At 37.0% G+C, this 22090-nt stretch overlaps 1 protein-coding gene across 8 annotated transcripts in view; it reads right to left on the bottom strand.

Moving 5' to 3' along the window:
• The window catches only part of AGBL3 (AGBL carboxypeptidase 3), a 56239-nt gene that overhangs the window by 18415 nt on the left and 15734 nt on the right, over nucleotides 1–22090 (bottom strand). For 5 of the 8 annotated variants that reach the window (XM_044246606.1, XM_044246607.1, XM_044246611.1 and 2 more), the window contains exons 7-15: nucleotides 20175–20954; nucleotides 15630–15792; nucleotides 14363–14489; nucleotides 12845–12945; nucleotides 12497–12609; nucleotides 11579–11645; nucleotides 5767–5853; nucleotides 2668–2725; nucleotides 634–705 (exon numbers count right to left, since the gene is read on the bottom strand). In XM_044246606.1, the coding sequence (XP_044102541.1) occupies nucleotides 634–705; nucleotides 2668–2725; nucleotides 5767–5853; nucleotides 11579–11645; nucleotides 12497–12609; nucleotides 12845–12945; nucleotides 14363–14489; nucleotides 15630–15792; nucleotides 20175–20954 (1568 nt within the window). Of the gene's footprint in view, nucleotides 1–633; nucleotides 706–2667; nucleotides 2726–5766; nucleotides 5854–11578; nucleotides 11646–12496; nucleotides 12610–12844; nucleotides 12946–14362; nucleotides 14490–15629; nucleotides 15793–20174; nucleotides 20955–22090 lie in introns of those variants that run through there. The other 3 variants (XM_044246608.1, XM_044246614.1, XM_044246613.1) reach the window with 3 other exon arrangements.

The raw sequence follows: 22090 nt of genomic DNA, 5'->3' as shown, positions 1-22090 counted from the left end.
CCGTCTGGCCTTCCACCATCTCTCAAGATAGCTCCTAAAGTGGCAAGTCACTAATTTGGCCTGCAAATTGCCAACATCAGAATTATCAAGTATCTTATAAAAATGTGATTCAGGGGCTAACAACAAAGACCAGCTCAGACTCAGAAGCTGGGGTTTCCATAAACTTCCCAGGTAACTCTTGAGGGCATTAAAACTTTAAAACCAAACATTGTATAAGACAACAGGCCCATGACCTTCAAAAATGCCAGGGCTGTGCATGACAAAGAAAGGCTAAGTGGCTATTCCATATTGAAAGAGAATAAAGGGATGTGGCATTTAAATGTGATTTTTGGGGTGCTAATGGAAGTCCTGGGACTGTGGGGCGCCTGGGTGGCTCAGTCATTAAACATCTGGCTTCTGCTCAGGTCATGATCCCAGGGTCCTGGGATCAAGCCCCGCATTGAGCTCCCTGCTCAGTGGGGAGCCTGCTTCTCCCTCTCCCTCTGCCCTTGCTTGTGTTCTCTGTCTCCCTGTATCTCTCTCTGTCAAATAAATAAATAAAATCTAAAAAAAAAAAAAAAAAAAAAGAACTCTGCCAACTTCAACCATGGCTAGGAAACTAGGAATTACTGTCTATATTCCTAGTTTACTCACCCAAACCTTGATTAGGATATGATCTTCTGAAATAATGAAATATACAATCATCTGATACATTTGGCTTTATATCTAGAAAAGATGACAAAAGATCATTAGTAGCATGAAAATAATTTGAATCTTTTACACTTCATATTTTTTCTTTTTTTAAACAAAAAGGCTAGAACATGGAAATAGTTTAGCTCAATAAACTAATGCAAACAGTTCTCACATATGAATTTTTGTTGCATTTTTGATCTTTACTGTTAAAGTCTAAAAAATGTTCATACCCTTTGGGTCAGCAATTCCTTTCTAGGAGTCTATCATAAATAAGAATGTACACAAGTAGAGTTATAAGGTCTTCATTATCATAACAGAAAAGAAGCAAAAGAAAAGTTTAATAAGGGAGGTAGGTAAATTTAAGGTTCACTAATACAATGGAATACTTTGCCGCCATTTAATAACATAGAAGTTTATAATACACTGTAATTTTAAATGAAAATGTAGGTTGGAAAACAACATGAACATTCTGTAGTTAATTAACGTGGAGTATATGTGCTCAGACATAGAAAAAGTTTAAAATGCGCTTTTCAGTTCTAATTTTTGATACTAAATTTTCAACAGAAGACTATATATTTTTTCCATATCTTTTTTTTAAATAAACATATATTTTTATCTCCAGGGGTACAGGTCTGTGAATCGCCAGGTTTACAGACTTCACAGCACTCACCATAGCACATACCCTCCCCAATGTCCATAATCCCACCCCCCTTCTTCCAACCCCCCTCCCCCAAGCCACCCTCAGTTTGTTTTGTAAGATTAAGAGTCACTTATGGTTTGTCTCCCTCCCAGTCCCATCTTGTTTCATTCAGTCTTCTCCTACCCCCTTAACCCCTCATGTTGCATCTCCATTTCCTCATATCAGGGAGATCATATGATAGTTGTCTTTCTCTGACTGACTTATTTCACTAAGCATGATAGTTCCATCCACGTCGTCGCAAATGGCAAGATTTCATTTCTTTTGATGGCTGCATAGAATTCCATTGTGTATATATACCACATCTTCTTTATCCATTCATCTGTTGATGGACATCTAGGTTCTTTCCATAGTTTGTCTACTGTAGACATTGCTGCTATAAACATTCGGGTGCACGTGCCCCTTCAGATCACTACGTTTGTATCTTTAGGGTAAATACCCAGTAGTGCAATTGCTGGGTCATAGGGTAGTTCTATTTTCAACATTTTGAGGAACCTCTATGCTGTTTTCCAGAGTGGTTGCACCAGCTTGCATTCCCACCAAGAGTGTAGGAGGGTTCCCCTTTCAACAGAAGACTATATTAAAGTTATATATTAAAAGTGATTTTCTTGTATGATCACTATGAGAAAGAGTAGTTAAATTTCAAGTCAATAAACCATATTAGTTATAATAGAATTTTCCCCTTTCCTTGGTGTGGTTATTATTCCCATTTCTATTTCTAGTTAGCCTGCTAGATCATAAACTAAATGGATATATATATATATCTATATATATGTACATATATTTTTAATTAGGTTCTCTCAAATCCTTTTTTGGAAATAAGTGTGGTATAAATGAATAGTAATGCAGATAGAGAGTCAAATTCATATCCAACTTAGCAGATTCCAGTAGAAGTAAATGAATAGTCCATAATTTTCTCTCCTGAGCTCATCCTCTATTAAGTTAAGAAATTAGGGGTTTTTTAAAACCTAAAATTCCTATATTCTGTTTAGGGAAAAACCTCTCAAATCAGAGATATCCATCAAGTTCATGGCCACTCACTCCAACCCTCTGGTGTAGTTGACCACTCCTTTCTCTGTGCTCTCTCAGAGCCCAGTGTGGAATACTGGCACTGTACCTGTAACACTGCAGTCCATTTGTTTACTTGTTTTTCTCCCCCTTTTAAAAATGAGCTGCTGGGAGTAAGAAATGGTGTAGCTTACTTCATATCCCTAGCACCAAGCACAACGACAACCTCAAAGAGGTGGCACAAAAAAGCGTTCGTTGAATGAATGAATGGTTTAGAAGCAAAACATTACCTTTCATTTCAGAATTTGATTCTCTGTGTCTTTGCACTAAATGTCCTTTATCACACACCTAATGGAACGCAGCACCAAAAGGAAAACAATACTATGTTATAAATATGAAGATGCAGTATATTTCCTGTATCATCCTTGGTATAGCAGTTTTCAACATTTCTCATTTTATCATAGGTTTAGAGGTAGACAAAATGCCTCTTAAATCAGAACCTCTTAATACCTTTCATAACACCACTTTTCTCCTACAGCAATGAGAAGAAAATACTGATATTTTGGCACTACTAAAGGGAGTTAAAAATCTTTTTTACTTCGTATAGAATTTATTTACAATGAGAAAGAGACAAAAAATGTATGCTTATAATCTCGTTTAAATGAGAATAAATATGAAGGTTAAGAATATGAAATGAGTAAAAATATATAAAATTGTGTGAAAGTGTATAATTGATTACAAAACTATCCTTGTTTAAAAAAGATAAAAAATACTTGTTCATAGCTTGTCAAAGTCCAGAGTAGTAAGAGCATACACATGACATTGTTTTCTACCTTGAAAAAGTTGTAATGACCCAGCTAGACTAAATGAGACATAAAACACCATAGAATTATGACAACAAATGCTGAATAGTCTATAAATCATGTGACCAAACTTTGTTCAAAAAGTTTTTTTTCCAAACTTTTTTTCTGCATCTATGCTATGTGGATATTATGAAACATTTTCCAAAAGGGCAACGGAAAGGAAAAAAATATTGAAAACATCAACATTTTTTTGCCAACACGCTATGCATATCAACTTCATGTTGAAAAGTGGACAATGAAAGAGAGTTAAAAACTAAACTTCTTTGTAGATAAAATTGGCAGCAAAAGATTTGACATGATCGTTATGAAAATGAAAGTATAAAAATCAAAACTTGATTATTAAAGGCACAGAGAAAGGAAATATTCTAGAAAAAAATACAAAGTTAAAAACAGCAATATTATATAATCACAAGAATTTGGAGAGATAAGAGGTAAAATTAGGCTGGAAAAATTCTCTTGTGATAAGACTTGATTTGATGAACTCTGTCATTTTTAGCCCTCTTTCCTTGATTGAAATGATGATGTAAGCAATAAACTACCACATTCATTCTACAGAAAATCACCAGGCCAGTGTCCTTATGACCATGATCTCCTAATTCTAACCATGATAATCCATAATTGTTTTGCAGAAAGTCTTCCACATCAATTATTGAGAATGACCTGATAGGAAATAGAGTTAACTAGGATACTTTAAAATAACTTAAAAATAGGGGCTCCTGGGTGGCCATTTGTTAAGTTTCTGCCTTTGGCTGAGGTCATGATCCCAGGGTCCTGGGATTGAGTCCCACATTGTGCTCCACATCGAGCCCCATAGAGAAGTAAATATATATGCGTCTCACAAAATCTACATAGAAAACAATAAGAAACAATCCCACAAACAAAATCTAACTTTGGTTATTGAGTTCTGCAAATGAATTAACACACTGATATTGATTAGAGAGTTTGTTTACTGAAATTTTTTTATAATCTTGGCCTTCTCCCAAGCATACTCATGTTGCTTAGACTGCAAAATTTACAAACAAAAATAAGGTATCATGGTAAAAATATGCACTATTACTCTTAACAGTGTGCGAGACTAGAATTAAGAATTTATGAGGACTACTGCACGCAAACATGTGCGTGCACACTGTGGAGTGCTTCAGCGTCAGGCTCACGGCATCGATATGGTATGTCTGCAGGATGTTAACCCTGGAGGAGAAGTAAAGGCTGCAGCAGAGCTCCTGTACATACATTTCTTTGCAACTTCCTGTGACTATGTAATTCTTTCAAAATAAAAAGTTCTTAAAAAACGCTATTTGTGGGGCACCTGGGTGGCTCAGTGGGTTAAAGCCTCTGCCTTTGGCTCAGGTCATGATCCCAGGATCCTGGGATCAAGCCCCACATTGGGCTCTCTGCTCTGCGGGGAGCCTGCTTCCTCCTCTCTCTCTCTCTCTCTCTCTCGCTCTCGCTCTCTCTCTCTGCCTACTTGTGATCTCTGTCCAATAAATAAATAAAATCTTAAAAAAAAAAAAAAAGGCTATGTGTTTTTGTCTGGTTCTCCCCAAAGGCAAAATTTCTGACCTGAGTGTCTCTGGAGCTGGGGGTGGGGACAATGGCACTCTTCTCTCAGTGACACCCACTTTAGTTGCTGAGCTGCAGGTGGAAAGAGGGCAGTAGTCTCAGTTCTTCTGTATTGGCCTCTTCTGGGGTGGAATCCCCATTTTATAAGCCAAGGCAAGGGCAGTTGGGACCAAAATATGTAATGTGGCTCTCCCAGCAGAATCTCTGTCTCATGAATGGGGCCTGGGTAGAAGGGAGCCCCCCCCCCTCCCGGGTTGGCTGCACGCACCTGGAACTTCACCTCAACAACAGGGAGCTGGAGGCAGGATATGAAATACTGATGCCCTGCCCTCCTTGGGAAGATAGCCCTCGGACTGGCATCTGTGGAGAGAGGGGGCCCTGTGTTCTTGGCCGCACTGGGGGGTAGGAAGATCTTGATTCAAATACCACAGGCTCTTGATGTTTTCTTTTTATCAAGTTTTAGTAGATTTTCACAAATAGGTGTTTTTTCATTTGCTGTTTGCCTTAGGGCACCTTCCAGAAACTTTAAATGGTGTGTGTGTGTAGGTTAGTATCACCAATTTTTGCTGGATGAATGGATCTGCAGAGCTCCTTATACTGTCATGAAGGAAATCGATATTGCAACATCGTTTATTCCTACACCTTTGTACTGCCATTTAATTTTTCTTCATTTCAATTAGCTTTCTTAGTTTTAATTTCTATCCTAGATGTATCTTTGTAAGATGCCTCAAATACTTCTCAGAGTAAACTAAGTGATTTAAATATAGTACCTTAATAAAACCCATCTCTTATCTGTCAAAATTCTTTTGTGTTTTTATAAAGAGCAAATAATATGAGCGAAGTTTTAATCATTGACTTTTCCTGTGGAGGGGGAGAATTAGGGTACAGGAAGTGTAACAAGAAATGACTTGCCATTCTCCTGCAACCATTTTTTCAAAAACTGTTAATAACCAGATCGGTACGTACCTCTTGCTCTTCTCTGGTGTTCTGATGACTTGCTATGGTAGAATTTCTTTCCTTCTTTGTTTTCAGGTGTTTTTTCTTGTTTTTTATCTAAATAAAAGAGTCCTATTTAAAATTAATATTTAACACATCAAAGACCATATATATGCAAATATAAAACTATCTTGAGACTTCCAGTCCTATTCCTCTAAGTACAGCTAAAAACCCTGGGTATTATAGAAAAATTAAACATAAGAGGCTCTAAAAAGTGGAACGAAGGCGGCAGACTGGTTAGGGACCTCAGGAGCAGAGGAGTAGCAGGATGGTGAGTAGATCCTCTGTTTTGTTTTTGCTTCAGACATCTCAGCTTTAGAGCTGGAGAAACCAGCAACCCAGAAATGCCAGTAAGTGAAGAGATAATGTCTGAAAATTTCCTAAATTTGATGAAAGACATGAATGTAAATATCCAAGGTCAATGAACTCCAAGATGAACTCAAAAACCTATAATGAGATACATTATAATCAAACTTTCAAAGATAAAGAGAATCTTGAAAGTAGCAATGGAAAAGCAAATTATTACATACAAGAATCTGCAAAAAGATTATTAGATTTCTCAGGGCACCAGGGTGGCTCAGTTGGTTAAGCCTCAGACACTTGGTTTCAGCTCAAGTCATGATCTTAGGGTCATGAGATTGAGCTCCGTGTCAGACTCCGTGCTCAGCACAGAGACTGCTTGAAGATTCTTTCCCTCTGCCCCTCCTCTTGCATGCTCTGTCTTTCTAAGATAAATAAGTCTTTTAAAAAAAAAGTTTATTAGATTTCTCATCAGAAACTTTGGAGGCCAAAAGATAGTGCACCAACATATTCAAAGTGCTTAAAAAATGGCATAATTGTCCTTCAAAAGCTAGGAAAAAATTAAGATATTCCCAGATGAACTCTCTCAGCTTTTCTTTGTGACCACTAGACACATCCTGCAAGAAAAGTTCAAGGGCATCCTGCAAGGTGAAATGAAAACACACTGGATACTAACTTGAATCTGTAGAGAGAAATAAAGATCTCAAGGTAACAATATGAGGAATTATAAAAGCTAGTTTATTTTTGTAACAATGGTTTTAAAGAGCACTTTTTCCCCATATAATTTAAGAGATTAGTACATTTAAAGAAAAAAGTTATTAATGAAGTTTCATCCTGTTGTGATCAGAGAAGATACTCTGTAAGACAGCTATCTTTTAAAATCTATTAAGACTTACTAAGTTATATACCAACAAATGAGATAACCTAGATGAAAGAACAAATTCCTAGAAACACAAAACCTAGCAAGACTATATTACAAAGAGATAGAAAATATGAACAGATGAATAACTATAAGTAGATTGCATCAGTAATCAAAAATCCCCCAGCAAGAACAAACCCTAGACCTGATACCTTCATGGGAGGATTCTAGCAAACATTTAAAGAGGAACTAGTACCAGTCCTTCTCAAACTTTTCTAAAAAACTGAAGAGGAGGGAACTCTACTAATTCAGACTATGAGGCCAGTATTATTCTACTACTAAAGCCAGACAGACACTTCAAGAAAAATCAAAGACCAGCATCTCATGAAAATTAATACAAAAAATCCTCAACAAAAGACTAGCAAATTAAATTTGGCAGCATATTAAAAGGATTGTACACAGTGACCAAATAGGAATTATTCCTGAATGTAAGGATGGCTCAACATACCAAGTCGATCAATGTAAAACACCACATGATTATCTCAATTGATGCAGAAAAGGCAATTGACAAAATTCAACACCCTTTCACCATTACAAAAAAAAATCCCAATAAACAAGGCATCCAAGGCCTCAACACAATAAAAGCCATGTACGAAAAACCTACAGCTAACATTGTGTTCAATGGTGAAGACTTAAAGAATTTCCTAAAAGGGGGGCGCCTGGGTGGCTCAGTGGGTTAGAGCCTCTGCCTTCGGCTCAGGTCGTGATCCCAGGGTCCTGGGATTGAGCCCTGCATCGGGCTCTCTGCTCAGTGGGGAGCCTGCTTCTTCCTCTCCCTCTGCCTGCCTCTCTCCTCTCTGCCTACTTGTGATCTCTGTCTGTCAAATAAATAAATAAAATCTTTAAAAAAAAAAAAAAGAATTTCCTAAAAGGATGTTTGTTTTTATCACTTCTATTCAGCACAATACTGGAAGTTCTAGCCAGAGCAATTAAGCATGAAAACTGAAGAAAAGGTACTGCAATGGGAAAATAAGAAAATGATCTCTGTAGATGACATGATCTTATATTTTAAAAACCCTAAAGAATCCATAAAAAACCTATTTGAACTAATAAACCAGCAATGGAGGAGGATACAAAGTCAACACAGAGAAATCAATTGCATTTTTATACACAAAGAATAATTTGAAAAGAAAATTACAAAAATTCCATGTACAATAATAGCATCAAAAAGAATAAAATACTTAGGAATTAATCAAGGAGGTGAAAGAACTATATAATGAAAATTAAAATACACTGCTGAAAGAAATTAAAGAAGATAAAATTGATTAAATTGTATCTCTTGTTCATGAAGCGGAAGCCTTAATATTATTAAAATATCAGTACTACCCAAAGCAGGCTATGGATTTAATCCAATCCTTACTAAAATCCCAATGACTTTTTTTTTTTTGCAGAAATAGAAAAATCCATCCTAATATTCATATGGATCCTCAAGGGACTCCAAATAGGAACAAAACTGGAAGGCTTGTACTCTCTGATTTCAAAATTTACCACAATCCTACAGTAATCAAAACTGTGTGGTATTGGCATAAAGACAGACATATAGATCAGAGAGAAAGAATAAAGAGTCCATAAATAAATCATTGCAGAAATGATCAGATGGTTTTTGAGAAGGGCTCCAGGACCACTCAATGGGGGGAAAGACAGTCTTTTCAACAGATGGTGCTCAGAAAACTGGATATCCACTTGCAAAAGAATGAAATTGGACCCTTAACCAAATACCAAATAAAAAATTAACTCAAAATAGATTAAGAACATAAATGTAAGACCTTAAAGGATAAAAGTCTTAGGAAAAAAAAAAAAAAAGGACGAAACTTAACAACACTGAATTTGGCCATGATTTATTGGACGTGACACTGAAGGTCAACAGCCAATAAGGGACTGAGGTCGTTAGCCCAACAGCCTCCGAAATGAATTTTGTCAACAATTATGTAAGTGTTGATTAAAAGCGTATCCTTCCTCAGTCAGGCCTTCAGGTGAGACCATAGCTTGAAATACAACAACACCTTCACTACACTCTTTTGAGAGACCTTAGACAGAAGCATCCAGCGAAGCCACTCCCGAAGCCCTGCCTCACGGAAACAGTGTGATGATAAGTGTCTGCAAAGTTTTAAGCTGCTGCTTGTGGTAATTTGTTACTCAGGAATAGAGAACTAATACATGTGTCTTATTCCATTCAGTTGCTATAACAAAATACCACAGAGTGGTTGGCTTCAAATAAAGGAAATTTATTTCTCATAGTTCTCCAGGGGAAAGGTTGAGACCATTGTGGCAATATGGTCAGGTGAGTGCATTCTTTTGGGCCACAGACCTCCTAGTGTATCCTTACGTGGTAGAAGGGGTTAGGGATCTCTCTGGAGCCTCTTTTATAAGGCACTAAATCACCCAGAGAGCTCTGCCCTCATGGCCTAATCACCTCCCAAAAGGCCCGCCTTCTAGCAGCATCATACTGGGCATTATAATTTCAGCATATGAATAGAAATATTCAGGTATAGCATTCTGTCCCTGGGCTCACCAAATTCAAGTCCTTCTCTCCTGAAAAATACATTCATTCCATCCTATCCCATTCCACTCCAAGTTATGTGTTTCCAAAATACAGCGGTGGGATAGCACAGGACAGACATTCCCAAAGGGGGAGTCAGAAAAGAAAGAGAGGGCGATGGATCCCAAATAAACTCAAAATCTGGCAAGGCAAACGCAACAGGATCTTCGGGCTCAACACTCATCCTCTCCGGCTCAATGCTCTGTCGTCTGGACCCACGGGGGTGGCGACATGGTCCTGCAGCTCGGCAGGGCGCTGCTCCTGTGTGGCTCTCTGCCAGGCCACTGCCCATGATGCAGCCCACGGCTCCAGGCAGCCTGCCTCCATGGCCTCTATTAAAGGCCATTCATCCTCTAGCTTGTTGAAATCTAGGTGGTGGTGGCCTGAGTGATCTCTTAGTTACCTATGAGGCCTTTTTTTTTCTTGTCTTGCAGAACATTGCGCTTTTGCAAATAGACCTGTGGTACCATACTGTAAACCCTGCCTTCATTCTGTCCTCTCTCTCACTGCTTTAGCTCAAACTGGCAGTTTCCCGGATGGGGTGGCTGATTAGATTAGTTCCGTGGTTCACACACTCACACTAACCTGCTTAACAGTTATTTGATCTCCACACTCTTACTCTTCTCTTCTGAACACACGTTCCTATTTTTTGTAATACTGCAGGCTGAGAATTTCTTAAATCTTCACCCTCTGGTTCCTCTTGGCTTAACAATTCCTTCTTATCTCTCCTTGTATTTCACTATAAGCAGTCGGAAGGAATCAAGCTGCTCTTCAACACTTTACAAAGAAATCTTTTCAGCTAAATATCCAATTTTATCACTCACAAGTTCTATCTTCCAAACAATAGAACATAAACACAATTCAACCAAATTTTTTACCATTTTATAGTCAGGATTAAAATTTTCTCCATCAGGCAATAACATGTTTGTTTCTGAGACTTCAAGAAAATTACCTTTAATATTCACATTTTTTAAAAGATTTTATTTATTTACTTGATAGAGATCACAAGTAGTCAGGCAGAGAGAGAGGAGGAAGCAGGCTCCCCACTGAGCAGAGAGCCCGATGCAGGGCTCGATCCCAGGACTCTGAGATCATGACCCGAGCCAAAGGCAGAGGCTTTAACCCCCTGAGCCACCCAGGTGCCCTTAATATTCACATTTTTACCAAGTTTCTGTACATGATTATTTGTGTATTCCTTAAGAAGATGGAAACTTGTTCCCTTACTTTCCTTTCTGAGCCCTTACCAGAGTCACCTTTGGAAGTTCCTCATGGCAATATCAGCATTTTGTAACATGCACTTCAAAACTCTACCAGCCTCTACCCATTATCCAGTTCCAAAGCCAGCACCACATTTTTAGATATTTGTTACAGCAGCATCCCACACTTGGTCCTAAGAGAGTAGTGTCTTAGTTTGTCTTGGTCATTTGTCTTAGTCACCTCCTAATATCATCACATTGAGGGTCAGGGTTTCAACCTGTGTATTTGGTGGGGGCATAAACATTCAGTATGTACCACCACTTGAACTCCCTCCTCCTTCTCTTCTAATTTCCTTCTTAGGCACTTACTATGACCTGATACAGAAAATATTTTACTTATTTCTCATCATTTATTTCCACCAACTAGAATAAAAGCAATGAAAGAAGACTTTTGTCTCATTTTTTTTCCCACTGCTCTATGCCCAACACATAGCTGAAGCTCAATATATAGTTGTTAAATAAAAGAATAAATGGACACTGAATTTGTAGTCAGGTGATGTATGTTATGTTATGCTACTTATGTTAACTCTCATTTACAGGTGATGTGGCTTTTGAGAAGGTCCTTCTCTGGATCTTTAGAGTAAGGGTTTACCAATCCTAAGGATAGAAAACTCCATGATTTAGAGATGATGTCATCTAATCAGGAAGTAACAGTTACTGCTATACAATAATTATGCAACTGCAAGCATATTTTTGTCTGATTGTTAGTCACAATAAGAGTACCTTATTCAATATATCCATACCATAGGCAGAGATTCTTAATCATACCTGAGAAGTCAACTTGAGAAGATAAGTCTGAGACTCATTGGATTCTGAACTGTCAGAGCCTCGGCTACTGCAAAAAAGAATAATAAATAACTTTGATATAATAATTATTATGTTATTTTCATTATTATTCATATTTATTCAAATTTACAATGATCAATTTTTTAATTTGATCTATATTATGAGTATTAAAAATAATAAACAATATTTTGGCGGCATTTAAAAATTTTAGCTGTTGTTTTTACGATATTATTGGAATGGTAGAAATGTTCTAATTTTAAGAAGAATGTTTACAAAGGTAAACATTACAAGTAAATTTGTAAATATTACGAAGTGTAGATGTCATAGTTCTAGGCATCTCAGAGTATTAGAAGAAAAACGACTGAAATTGGAACACATCAAATAGAAACAAAACCATGAGTTCAAAATGATACTTTCCTGCCACAAACAAACTTATTAGTCACCTCTGGAGGTGTAGGGGCACTAGTCAAAGCCTGAAAACGTGTAAATAAAGGAAAGGAATCAAACATTTGTTCTGTTTTTCCTATAGGAAACTATACAAAATTAGCACCTTCATTCTTCCAACATTTCCTTTGCATTAAATTTTGCATTTATTATTTGCTGATTTAGAGTATGTATGTGGCATCTCTATAAATGCGTCAATTCTGGTAATGTCAGCATTAAAAATAATTTGAGTATGTCTGTTATGTACAGGACATAATAGGTGCTCAATTAATATTATTCAAGTCAATAACTGAAGTCTTAATGAAGTTGGAGCAAAGTAAAATGTGTGGAAAAAATTTCCCTCCACTTATAGTTGGGATTTTCAGTTGAGACTAAGAATTTTATATTCTCCTGTTACTATAAAGAGCACAGAAACACAGCACAACAAATTGTGTTCTATCCGCCATCTTGGCTTACCTAGAGTCTAGATCCAGTGTCCTTTCTTTCAGAGAAGTATCTGAATCCTCAAGGATTTTTTCCAAGTTTATATGTTTTTCCATTTCTTCTAATTCTTTCAGGCACTGATAATACTAGGGGAAAATGATTAATTATAAATTAACTCTATTTCCTAATTAAATGAATTGAATATTTATAGACACTTGGAACAATAGCTATGGGGACATCAAGTACCAGAAACCTCAAACACTGTTAGGATATTAAAACAAAGCAAAACAAAACAAAACAAAACAAAAAACTGCCATAGACCCTTAGGTTATGTTATCTCATAAACTGAGTTTGATGCATTACCAAATGGACTTTGCTTACCTTGGTTCGGTCTGGATCACAATAGTCCAAGAGAGAATCACAAAAATGATATCCCATTGACTCCAAGTCTTTTGTGTTGAAATGAGTGCCCCGTTTATTACCTAAAACATTAATAAGTTTATCCACCATTGAGGATGAGTTAATCATTTATCCTTACCAGGTGGGCCTAAATTGTAAAACAGAAAGTATAAATAAACAAAACATCTGATATGATTCTATATCCTGTCCTTTGGATTTTCTTCTCTGGGGAAGATCATTTATTAACAGCTTACTGCTTTCCCTCTTCTCTCCACATCTGGATGAAAGCTGACTTAACACTTACATAACACTGACTTAATGGTCTATGTTGTAAGGCAGAAGAAAATTGAGTAAGAAATTATGGAATACTTGGTTACCAGTTATAAACACACTCATAATCACTTAGCGAAAAACTTGGGTACATATTTTAATGTTTTCATCATCATAGATAGTGTTATATCAATTTCAAGGTGCTTTAAAAGACAGAAAATATATGTGTGGATTTCTAGCGCTTTCCTTTGAGTCAATAAATTTTCTAAAAATGTAACAATTTTCTTAATAGGGAGTATTCTAAGGGTCAACTAGATGTGACTAAAAGATCTCTTTGGGGCGCCTGGGTGGCTCAGTGGGTTAAGCTTCTGCCTTCGGCTCAGGTCATGATCTCAGGGTCCTGGGATGGAGCCCCACATCGGGGCTCTCTGCTCAGCAGGGAGCCTGCTTCCCGCTCTCTCTCTGCCTGCCTCTCTGCCTACTTGTGATCTCTCTGTCAAACAAATAAATAAAATCTTAAAAAAAAAGATTTCTTAAATGGGACTAGAGAGCATGCTTTTATTTTTTATTAAAGGAACCAAGTACTTGCATTAAAATATATATTTACTCTCTCAAAGAACGCCCAACACACCCAGTCTACTTTGACTTGTAAATAGCAAATCCACCAAAAACATTTCTATTCTAGTATTTTAAGCATGAGCATTGCTTTTTCTTGAAATCCTGAATCATCTGTAAGGACTTCTTCTTAAAAGCAAAAGTAATTAAGTATTAGATCATTAAATAACCAATTCGGTATTCTAGCTACAGTCTAACACTTTGTTTCCTAAGCAAAGGGAAAAGGTGAGATGGAGATACACAGAGTAGTATAGTTTGTTCATCCCATATATAGAAGCGCTTGGAAACCAGCATGCGTGTAAGTGGGAAGAAGGTGCCCACTATCACATTATCCACATTATTAATATCACATTAAAAAAGGTTTCTTTAGGGGCACGTGGGTGGCTCAGTTGTTAAGTGTCTGCCTTTGGCTCAGGTCATGTTCCCAGGGTCCTGGGATTGAGCCCCGCATAGGGCTCCCTGGTCAGCAGGGAGCCTGCTTCTCCTTCCCCTACTCACCCTGCTTGTGTTCCCTCTCTTGTTGTGTCTCTGTCAAATACATAAATAAAATCTTGAAAAAAAAAATTTCCTTGGCTTAAAGCTCTGAGAGCCGTGAATGAGAACACTTGGTCTTACCCAGGGTAGATCCACAAAAAGTAGCCTCCATGGTAAAGCTGTTCCTGATTCCCATTTTCCACATTACTACCCTTCCTGTGCCCTCTTTGCTCTTCTGAACATTAAATTTGCAAGCTGAGAATGAAAACTAAAAAGAAGCAAATAAAAATGAGAAAATGTGTTTTCCTGAGTACAATGTCTTTCTCAGGAAGTAGGGTTGAAAATGAGAAAGCAGTGCATATGCAGTAATTCTCTCTAAAGCTTCAGGGGCTTTTAGTTCCAAACCAGAGGAAATAACTCATTTTAAGGATGACATATTTACATTTCTCAGAAGTACAGATTTGAAAGCACTGGCAATAAATTTTACTTTTTATATGTAACATATGCATTCAAAACCCACTGATTAATTCTTGATACTGTTGGGATAAGCTCTTATACTTTAAAAAACTTATAGGAAAGGGCTTAAATATGTTTAGGAATAAAAATTAATGTAGATGCTTTGAATAAGACAAAGATGCTTTATTTTCACAAGCTCGATCACTGGAAAGCTGTCCTGAAAGATTGTTATAATGTTAGTCTCAAAGTTTTTGCAATTTTAAAAATTTACAATAAAATCAAACTGTGTTGAATTCTAGGACTTTGACACATGTATAGATTTGTGTAGCCACTATCGCAAATCAGGATATACGACAATTCTATTACCTCTAAAAAAACTCCCTTATTTCTTTGCAGTCACAAGTATTCATTTTGAAGCTACGGTAAATGGTACCGTTTTCAGTTTTGGTTTCCAACTGTTAGTGTGAGTATATAGAAATGTAGTTCATTTCTGAGGGGGGACCTTGTCAGGTAGGACATTGCTAAACTCACTTGTTAGTTCTAGGAGGGTTTTTGGTGCATTACTTTGGGTTTTCTATGAAGGCAGTCATGTCCCCTTTATTCCGAAGTATCTGCCTTTTCTTTCTTTCTCTTGCCTTTCAGCACTTAGAACCTCCAGCACAAGGCTGAATATGAAGGGCGTAAGGTGGCTATCCTGGCCTTGTACCTGACCTTGGGAGGAAAACAGTCTTTTATCATTAGGTATAGTGGTAGGATAAGGCACATTTTTTTCTTCACATTTCAAATTATTGGTCTCTAAACATTCCACATAGTTGCTTTTTTATGGTCATTTCTATAAGCCAGTCAAAAGAACTCAATAAAAAAGCAATTTACTGAATAAGGTGATTTATTCTGCAGTGTCGGGTGGGCAACATGTAATAAAGAAAAAGTTAAAAATCTTAAATGGTCTTACTTTATCTGGACAATTTTTGCTCAGCATAAGTGGAAAGATCCGTTGCTGTAAGTATAATGACTTACACCTGTCACTCCCATCACAGCCATACATGAAGATGTTCTCTTTTCTACTATGGCCATGAAGGTCACAATATAAAATAACCTCTCGTTTCTCCATCAATCTACCGAGAAAAAAAAGAGTAAGTTACAAGGAGTTAATAAATTTTACCTCTGCATTTTTCTATGGATTTACAAGTCTACTATCCAAATAAATAGAATTTCTTATATCCTTTCTTTCTCTAATCCTGACTGTATATTCTTAACAATTTTAAGACATCTATAATAATTTCCCATTAGCTATATATAAAATATGAATGCTTACCTTCCATTACAAGGACAAAATTTGCCTTACTCCCAAGACTCTCCAATAGGATCCCTCTGCTTTATTATTCTGGTTTTTCATCGTACAAAGGAAACAGCTCACTCCTAGTTTGCCCAATAGATTTCACAGAGACTCTTTCTGAGTCCAATACCTTCTTTCTTCATTTCCATGAGTGCAAATACCGCCCCTCATCCCTCAAGGCTGACTTCATGTCTCACTTCCTGACTAGTGAAGGCCACAGGTTTTTCTTTTTTTGAAGTCCTATAGCACATAATATTGGTACCATTTGCTTGAGACTCGCCTTGGAAGGTCTTCATATTTTTGATACTTAATCTTGTTAAGGGTAAGAAATGCTTCAAATCACCTAGAACACAAGTATCCAAATACTTGCACACAAGTATCCAAATATTTGCTAAAAATTGAGAACCTGACAACCTGGTGTTGAACCAATTATTATACGACCCTTGATTAAAGTGAGAAAAATGGTACCAAAATTTCAAATTTTTTCTGGTAAATTTCTAATAAATAAGGAAATTATTACACATTTCTTAGGAGCACAATTCTTAGCTTTTATAACTTAGGCATATGATCAATATTCAAAAAAATAAGCCCCCAGACAGTTAAGCATCTGCCTTTGGCTCAGGTCATGATCCCAATGTCCTGGGACTGAGTCCCATATCCCCTATCTCAGATAATCCACTCTTGCTCAGTGGGGAGCCTTCTCCTTCTCCCTCTGCCTGCCAGCCTCTCTCTTTGACAAATAAATAAATAAAATCTTAAAAAAAATAAAATAAGTCCCCAAACTGATTGGTGAAAATAACTAGGGATGCCTGGGTGGCTCAGTCGGTTAAGCTGCTGCCTTCAGCTCAGGTCATGATCCCAGGGTCCTGGGATCGAGCCCTACATTGGGCTCCTTGCTCAGTGGGGAACCTACTTCTCTCTCTGCCTCTGCCTGCCACTCTGCCTACTTGTGCTCTCTCTCTCTCTTTCCAATATTATATACACTATTTGTTATATCTGGAAGGATAAATAAAAAAATGTTAGCAATGGTATTTGTAGTAATATGAAATGTATTACTTTCATAACAAAAACATTAAAACCTAAAACCAAAATATTCAAAGCATAGCTTCTATTCAGAAAAATACTCCTTTAAACTATAGTGAAATCCCAAAGTGAGGTCTGCTACATGTATTAATTGACTGCTCTTTTCTTATTTGGTGCCCAATAAATTCTAATTGATAACATAAGACTGACATAAAGTCACTAAAATACCATTTTAAGTTTTTAGAAGTGGATTATAAAGCAAGATTATCACGTTAGGGCCTTAAATATGAAATATGCTGAACATTTTTTAGCCGGCATTTCCCCAGTTTTAATGATCTTTCAGTTTCTTACATGTAAATCAGAAAAAACTTCTCAGTAATTCCCAAAGATATCTCATTACTTCCAAAGGGTCTAATTTTACATGAATTTAAACTGCCTGAGAAATGGCTTGGGTCTTTTTTCTTACCCACAGGTTAAGATAGTCTAAGTATCTTATAGTAAGCATCCTATACTAAAATCCACTCTTTCTATATTCTCATATTCTTTTTTTAAATTCTCATATTTAAATATACTAAATCTTAGCTGTTTGCCTTCCAACACATGTGACTTTTTATTCTACTTACCTATGATTTTTTTTTTTAAGATTTTATTTATTTGACAGAGAGAGATCATAAGTAGGCAGAGAGGCAGGCAGAGAGAGAGGAGGAAGGTCCCCTGCCAAGCAGAGAGCCCCATGTGGGGCTCAATCCCAGGACCCTGAGATCATGACCTGAGCTGAAGGCAGAGGCTTCAACCCACTGAGTCACCCAGACACCCCTACCTAACTATGATTAATTGCATTAAGGTAGTTTTCTTTCTTGGAAGTTTTTCTGAAACTAACTGAATGGATTCCTACCTTAATCTTCTTACAAGGCAATCTGAGAATGGAGACATTTAAAGTATTTTCCATAGAGACAAGCCAAAGGGCCTTGGCCTATAATCCATCTTGTGTTGGACCAGGGATACTTAAAGTCAAAGAGCACTAAGTAGATATAGATATATCTAATCAGTTTCCTTTCATTCATATATACATATATATATATATATATTTTTCCTTTCCATTCCATTTCCTTTCCATTCCATTCCATTTTCCTTTCCAATGGAAAGGTATATATATATATATATATATATATATATATATATATATATATATAAAATTTTGGAATAATTTTAGATTACAGAAAATTTCAAAAAATAGTAAGAGTGTTTCCATATATCCTCACCCCATTTTCCCTAATGTTAACAAATTCAATAACCATGGTACAGTGTTCAAAAACAAAGAAACCAACATTGGTACATCACTAGTAACTAACCTCCCAATCTTACTTGGATTTCGCTAGTTTGCCACTAATACCTTTTCTGTCCCAGAATCCAATCTAGGATACCACATTGCACTTCACTGTCTTTTTGTTGTTTGCCATCCTCGGTTACATAAGGAAGTCAAGGGTGTTTTTTTTTGTTTTTATCACTTAACATTTCTCAGATAATTGCGGGGAATCCTGGAGTCCATGTTTGTGATGGGTATGGAAACAAGAGTTTTCAGTCCTTTCTGTGGGGATCTGCATTTCACGCCCTCCCTGTGTAAGCAGATAAAAGGATTAATGTGGAAGTGAAAGTTGAGGCTGAACTGAGACAGCTGGGGTCATGCTTCTAGGTGCTTCTGAAGCCTGTTAGCAACTCTGACGGACTGGAGGTATCCTTGAGGGCCTCAGCCCTGAAACAGGGTTCTTGTACCTACACTGGGGTTCTGGTATCCCTGGGATCAGGATATAAACACTCGGTAGAATAGTACTCCAGAAGAGTTTACAAAGAGTTTTTACATCTGTATCTGACTCATTAACAACTTTTTACTTACCACTAAACACTAAATACATTTAGAGCTTTCAATGCCCCATATTTTATTCTGGGCATTTTATTAATGATTCTCTCATTTAATCCTCCTGCCTCTAAGTATTATTATTACCATTTTATAGAAGAGAAAACTGAGGTTTAGATTTGTTTTTAAATTGCTCAAGGTCACATATCTGGGAAGGCAAAAAATGGTTGTTAGTAAATGATATAGTAGGATCCCAATCTGATATTTTAACACCATTCCTCTCTCTCAGCCAAAAAGGCTATGGGGCTTTGGACGTGGAATGGGGTTCTGTGATTCTAATAAATCTTTTTGTTCTAGCACATGCCTATTTCTGGCTGTTATCACCTGAAACTATTAAAGAATTCACCCACTCAACAAATATTTAAATACTATGCACATTTACTGTTCTGGGTTCTTTGGAAAATTTAAAGCTATTTAATTTTTTTCTGGGGGAAAAAAGACTATTATTTATCAAAGTATTAATGACTATGTAACCTGATAGTCAAAAAGACTTATCTTTTTATTTTTAAAGTTTATTTATTTGACAGAGGTCACAGAGAGAGAGAAAGAGAGAGGGAGGAGAGAGGAGGAAGCAGGCTCCCCACTGAGCAGAGAGCCCGATGTGGGGCTCGAACCCAGGACCCTGGGGTCATGACCTGAGCCGAAGGCAGAGGCTTAATCCCTGAGCCACCCAGACGCCCCAAGACTTATCTTAATAAAGATAAAGAGTACACTTATCATGATAAGTACTACGTAATGTACAGAATCGTTGAATCACTATACTGTACATCTGAAACTAACACCGTATGCTAACCATACTGGAATTAAAATAAAAACAATAAAAAAAGTCTCATCAAAGAGCAATGTATGATCAACATAGTGCCGGGAAGCCCTGTGAGATAGAATTAATTTCCACATGTAAGAGATTCAAGCATCCCAAACTAAGTATCAGCGTCACCTTTAGCAAGAAACCAGATTTGGGATAATGGACATTTCACTATTAGTTTCACAAAGCAATTAAAATGTTCCAGAAGTTTATTCATTATTTAAGAAAAGGCTAGTGAATCCAGTGGCATAAAGCCAGAGAGAAGAGTGGAGAGAATGGGAAAAAATTAAGTAGCTATAGTTGAACTATCAGTTAAGCAACCTTAAAAGCTAGAGTAAAAGGAATGGGATGGTAAGAGCGAAAATCTCACTACCAAGTTTACTAAATAAGCAGAGAGGTAATTCGAGGCTTATTTTACCTATGGATCATGTTCCGGGTATACCAAACAGAAGGAAAGGATTCCTTCAGGACAGATGTATAGTTACGGTTTAAATCTCGTCCAGCTAAGGAACAACGATAATTTCCCACAATCACACCATCTGGATTCAGCATGGGTACCACCTTGAAGATGAAAGTGTCCCGAAGCAACTGCGCATCGCTCGAGTTTCCTAAAATATAATCTAGGAAGCCTTTCATGATCCAAGAGCTGTTGGTTTCTCCTGGATGGACCCTTGCAGTCAGAATCACAGCCTTTCGCTTTCTTGAGTCCATATTCTTCAAGGGAGTGGTGATCGTTAATACATACACCATGTTCCTAGCCATTGTGTGGCACAAGACACGTATTTTACAAAACTTGGACCGTACGGAGTCGTGATTGATAGCAGAAAGGTATTCTTGCAGGTTGGTGTAAGTATATGGATAGCAGTGAGCAAAGTAGCAGGTGTCTTTGTTGTGTGGAAATTGAAATGTCCATGTGAGAGAGAAATAATGGCGCCCCTCTTGTCCCTGGTTGTTCCTGTAATACTTGATTTGGTCTCCTATTCTCTGCCAGCCAATATTATGAGTCTTGGCTTCTTTTTCAGAGTAAAACAGTGGGCGCATACCCCGATTGTAAAGACTAGCAGGCTTAGTGAAATTGATGATAGTGAATCTGTAGACTATTCCTGCTTGGGTATTAGTGACTTGGAAATAGTACCACTGGGTGTGTTTATTTGTGAAGAGGTCAGGGCGCAGGGTCAACTGGTACTCATATTGTGCCCTAATATAAGGAAGGAAAAGAAACACATAAAAATATAAAAATGACATTCAAGTTTAAATTAAATAAGGAAAATTATTTTACTTTTACCTGTTCACAGAAAGCCTTTTCCCCTGAAGCTGTTTATTTAGGCAGCATCCAACAGCAAGTAATTGTAAAAGATAAAAGTTTTGAAATTTTCTTTTTTATTGGATGTGACACTGCTTCTGTGTTAATTCTCTAAAGCCTTTTTTTTTTGTAAATCAAGAGAGTACATTAAAATGGGCATTTGATAAAAAAAGTCTATATTTCAACCCAATTATGTTTCCTATAAAAGAAGTGATTAAAGTGCTCTTGAAACTAATTAAAGTCCAATGTCCCTTTTTAAACTTCAAATATATATTCCTGCTTTCTATTAGATTCAGACTCTAGGGATCTGAGATACTATCACTGAGAAAGATTTAAAACATATAAGTTAATACAACCATATACATTAAAAAATTTGAAACTCTTCAAGGACTGTCTTTACTAACCATCTGCATTCCCCATACTTAGTCACTGAGGTTACTTAAAGGTAAAAATAATTTTACTGGTACATTTGTTTTCTACACATATACACATACGATCTTACTGGGGTCATTGTGACTTTTTCTGTACCAAGTAACCTTCTATTCCAGCAGCACTAAGTACTTCCTTTGTGTGTATGTTTGTGTTATCAACAGTGACCTATGACTAGGTGAAATGAATGATGCAAAACCATAGTTGTTGCATCTAGGTGATGGGTAGATGATGGTTAATGGAGAACTATATTATTCTCTGTACGTAAGTTTTTTTATAGTAAAAAAATCTCTTAAAGAATGCCCTTGGAATAGATTAATGTTCCCAAACATATCTAATGGAACATTCATCTCAAATATTATTCCATTAAAAAGTTTGAGAAGCAGTGTGCATGTGTCTCTAGGGCAGTTCATACTGGTGTATTAAAAATGTACAGTATAGGAGAACTATACTCCTATAGGAGTATAGGAGTACCCTGGCTGGCTCAGTGGGTTAAAACATCTGCCTTCAGCTCAGGTCATGATCCCAGGGTCCTGGGATCGAGCCCTGCATCAGGCTCTCTGCTCCGCAGGGAGCCTGCTTCCTCCTTTCTCTGCCTGCCT

The sequence above is a fragment of the Neovison vison genome, chromosome 4, assembly GCF_020171115.1.
Source record: "Neovison vison isolate M4711 chromosome 4, ASM_NN_V1, whole genome shotgun sequence".
NCBI lineage: Eukaryota > Metazoa > Chordata > Mammalia > Carnivora > Mustelidae > Neogale > Neogale vison.
The sequence above is the reverse complement of the archived record's forward strand: the minus strand, read 5'-3'. Positions and strand labels throughout refer to the sequence as shown.